General features: G+C 31.0%; 1 protein-coding gene across 1 annotated transcript in view; it reads left to right on the forward strand.

Moving 5' to 3' along the window:
* Window positions 1–611: 611 nt before the first annotated feature.
* LOC106458115 (multiple PDZ domain protein-like) overlaps window positions 612–4467 on the forward strand; it is a gene marked incomplete at its 5' end in the record, with an annotated part of 16694 nt that continues 12838 nt past the window's right edge. Inside the window, one exon of the mRNA XM_013917573.2 lies at window positions 612–697. Within this exon, the coding sequence (XP_013773027.2) occupies window positions 612–697 (86 nt within the window). The remainder of the gene's footprint in view (window positions 698–4467) is intronic.

Raw genomic sequence — 4467 nt, forward strand, 5'->3', positions numbered from 1 at the left:
AAAAACAAAAACTGCAGCGTATTTATACATAATAAAATTTTCAGTGCTGAATGTTTAAATATATTATTGAGAGAAACCCGAAGCCCTTGTCTTTTTGATATATTTAACATTACAGTAAAGATTGTGTCCGCAAATAATATAAAAAGAAAGATTATTTTTATTTCTCTATGTATTCTTAAATAAGAACAAAATGCCACTGAAATACTTTACTAACTTCACGGCTTTGTTTTCGCAGTATCACTACAGCTCCCCAGCCTATTTATATTTCATAACCACAAAAAGGGACATACAAGTTTATAACCATTGGAATAATACATATTTCATCACGTCTTGTAACTAATACAAAACTGTGACTTACTATATTTCTTTTGAATCTCATGCTTGTTTTGTGGTACGTAGTATATCACTATGGCAACAATAAGTGTACAGCGCCTTTAACGACAAATTGGTATTATTTGGCTTCGGTCTATCAACTTAAGTTTATTACATCTTCTTGGTACGTCCTAAAAAATAAAAAAGGAAACTTTTCCAGTTATTTATAACATTATTGACTTCCTTTTCCTTTCCAATTTCCAATAGCTGTATTTGTTTAAAAAATTGTTGTTTTTTCTTATCTAGTTCCAACAAAATTTATAACAGTAGAACTCTGGAAACCAAGTGTTAAAGACAGATTAGGACTGAGTTTCATGCATAAAACGTATGTATAAAGTCTTAGTATTAGAAACATAGTATTTAATTAACAAAAAAGTGTTTAATTATCAGAAAGTTTAAGTGTAACTTTCAATTGTCAAATAATTCAAATAGATTTATTTATCAGCAAAAGTAAGTATAACGTTTAATTATCAAAAAATTAAAATATACGTTTAATTATAATATTTCTTTAGATTAATTATCAGAAGTCGTAAGTATAGCACATAATTATCAAAAAGTGAAAATATTATGTTTAATTCTCAGAAAATATTTGTGTAATTACCAGAAAGTGTAAGTATAGCAGTGAATTATCGAAGAGTGAGAATATAATGCTTATTTATTATAAGACGTAAGTATAACATTTAATTATTAGAAAACTTAAGTATAACATTTAATTATTAGAAAACTTAAGTATAACATTTGATTATTATAAGACGTAAGTATAAAATTTAATTATTAGAAAACTTAAGTATAACATTTGATTATTAGAAAACTTAAGTATAACATTTAATTATTAGAAAACTTAAGTATAACATTTGATTATTATAAGACGTAAGTATAACATTTAATTATTAGAAAACTTAAGTATAACATTTGATTATTTTTACCCTATCAACAAAAAGCTACTGATATAAATGTTTGTTTTATTTTTTCTAGTTAAGCACAAAGCTACACAATTGGCTATCTGTGCTCTGCCCACTATGGGTATCTTAACCAGATTTTTTAACGATATAAGCTCTCAGATTTACCACTAAACGAGCGTTTAGCACTCTTCTGTTATTATAGAAACTGGAAATGAATCTTGTTTATAGCGAGCAATCGTTGTGTAAGCATTAATTTTAAACTACAGCAGTAAACAAATAATTCTTCAAATCATACTCCAAACTTTGTCGGTAGTTTTAGTTAAATAAATTTACAAAACTAGTAAAATATCTGTAGACCCACATAACTTACACGACGTATGAATAAAATATTGCACAAAATGGTTCTACTTCGCGAAGTTATTGTGTAAAATATTAAATAAAGCGATTCTACTTCGCAAGGTTATTCTGTAAAGCATTACACAACACGATTATATTTCAAGAGGTTATTCTGTATACTTCGCGAGGTTATTCTGCAAAATATTGCACAAAATTATTCTACTTCGCGAAGTTATTCTGTAAAATATTAAATAAAGCGATTCTACTTCGCAAGGTTATTCTGTAAAGTATTACACAACACGAATTCTGTAAAGCATCACACAACACGATTATATTTCACGAGGTTATTCTGTATACTTCGCGAGGTTATTCTGTAAAATATTAAATAAAGCGATTCTACTTCGCAAGGTTATTCTGTAAAGTATTACACAACACGAATTCTGTAAAGCATCACACAACACGATTATATTTCACGAGGTTATTTTGTATACTTCGCGAGGTTATTCTGTAAAATATTAAATAAAGCGATTCTACTTCGCAAGGTTATTTTGCACAACGTTTTGTTTCCTATGAAAATCTAACTTTGTGAACATGGCTTCATCTGAGTTTTGTGTCGCAGATTAGTGAATTACTTTGTTTTAAGAGATTAACATTATCACATATTGTACTATGTTTCAGGAGTTAGGAAAATTGTTAGAATAATTCACGAAATATTTTTCTTTTAAATATTATATATTATTTTACAGGTTAAAAGCTCCTGATGTTCAGTTCCAAAAGAGAGATAATATTACATTGCTTACTTCGACAACATAAAAGCCTTTAGAAGCTGTTACAGATAAATAGTGTATTCAAAACTGTTTCCTTTTTTGTCTTTCCATTTGAAACTGTTGATGCAATTACATTAGTCTTTATCGGGTTAGCCCTAATTAAAATAATATTTCTAAAAGCGCGTGGATCATACTTATCTGATTACATGAAGGATAAATACAAAACACACTTTATGTTAATAACAGGCGTATTAGATATGTATTTACAACGAATGCCTAAGGTCTGCACTTTCATGAAATATCATCGCTTTTAACAATGATGAAATAGAGCTTAATAGTATTCAGCTCTATAAGCTGATACTCGCATCTTTAACGTTCGTATATAAATAAGTACACTAATTATCCTTCCAGAGGCCGTATGTTTAGTATGTTTCTTCCGATCCTGAAGCTATACGCCTTACTTTTGTTCTTGAAAAGTAACACTCTAAATACAATTTAGATTCAGTTTCTCATCTCATAATTTCATTTGATATTTTGGTTTCTCTTTTCTTGAACGTGAATCTAGAAGATCCTGTTGCTCAACTGAGTCCGATACTACAACGTCACAAGGGAAATATATATAAGGAACATGAACATAACAAAGTTATAGCGTTTAGTAATTAGATATGATGCTTAAATAAATAAATATATATATATATATAGTTAAATACTATAAAAAGACACTTTCAACCATCAAATGGTATAAATTTAAGTTTAGCTATACAGGCCAACTGGCATAGCTCAAGCGTCATGCCGAGCTTTGCTTTTAATAACCTATAAAGTGTTTGGTTTGTTTGATTGGTTGTTTGTTTTGAATTTCGCGCAAAGCTACGCGAGGGCTATCTGCTCTAGCCATCCCTAATTTAGCAGTGTAAGACTAGAGGGAAGGCAGCTAGTCATCAACACCCACCACCAACTCTAGGGCTACTCTTTTACTAACGAATAGTGGGATTGCCCGTCACATTATAACGCCCCTACGGCGGAAAGGGTGAGCATGTTTGGTGGGATGGGGATTCGAACCCGCGAGCCACAGATTGCGAGTCGAGCTCCCTAACCACCTGGCCATACCGGGCCCGGTTTGTTTGAAGTTAGGCACAAAGCTACACAATGGTCTATCTGTGCTCTGCCCACCACAGGTATCGAAACCCGGATTCTAGTGAAGTCTGATCAATAATAGTACCAATATCTTTCATCTTAGATTAGCCTTGCAAAGAGACGCTTTAGGACTAGTTTATAAAGAAATAATATTAGGAAAAAATTAATTGTCAAGTTCAGAATATATATTATGATAATTAACAGGAAACCATTTTTAACCGAGTGAGTTCATAAGGTGCTCATACTCAAGAAAAGCTCTGGGAAAAAGAATGAAGAACAAATTGAGCGTATCTATTTTTTCGAAAACTGTTACATATATTATCAAGATGCATACTCGTCAGGTAGAGCATGATAGGACGTGGCAACATGGAATGTAACGACGTTATGATGCTCTAAATTTGTTTTAGCATTACGTATTAAACTACTGTATTATATTTCAAAATATAATTATAAATCCTAGTCATGGTTATACAATAATAAGTTATTCCTTAAAGTATTTTCCCTTTAGAAAAGGTTGCATAATTCCTCTATAAGTACCTTCCATACTATCATAATCAAATTAAATTCATAATAACAACCACATGTCAAGTTTAGTTATAGAAACAATTATTATTTATCTATCTGCTTCTCAAATATTTACAAGTCGTGATTATACGTATTCATGTAATAAGTTACCAACTTTTCTTCTGTCAAACAAAACTGTTTTGTATTCATAGAAGCTACAATTAAACTATATCAGAACCCAAAATTTAACATACAGCTAATCAGTTTCCAAAAAATAAACTCAATTAATACGAGGTTGCTATAAGTGTTATCATGCTACTTTGAGATGTACAAATGAGTAAATCACACCTTTCGATATATGCCATGGCCAGGTGGTTAGGGCACTCGACTCGCAATCTGCGGGTCGCGGGTTCGAATCCCCGTCACACCAAACATGCTCGCCCTTTCAGCCG

This window comes from Limulus polyphemus, unplaced genomic scaffold (genome assembly GCF_000517525.1).
Source record: "Limulus polyphemus unplaced genomic scaffold, Limulus_polyphemus-2.1.2 Scaffold418, whole genome shotgun sequence".
In the NCBI taxonomy this organism is placed as follows: domain Eukaryota; kingdom Metazoa; phylum Arthropoda; class Merostomata; order Xiphosura; family Limulidae; genus Limulus; species Limulus polyphemus.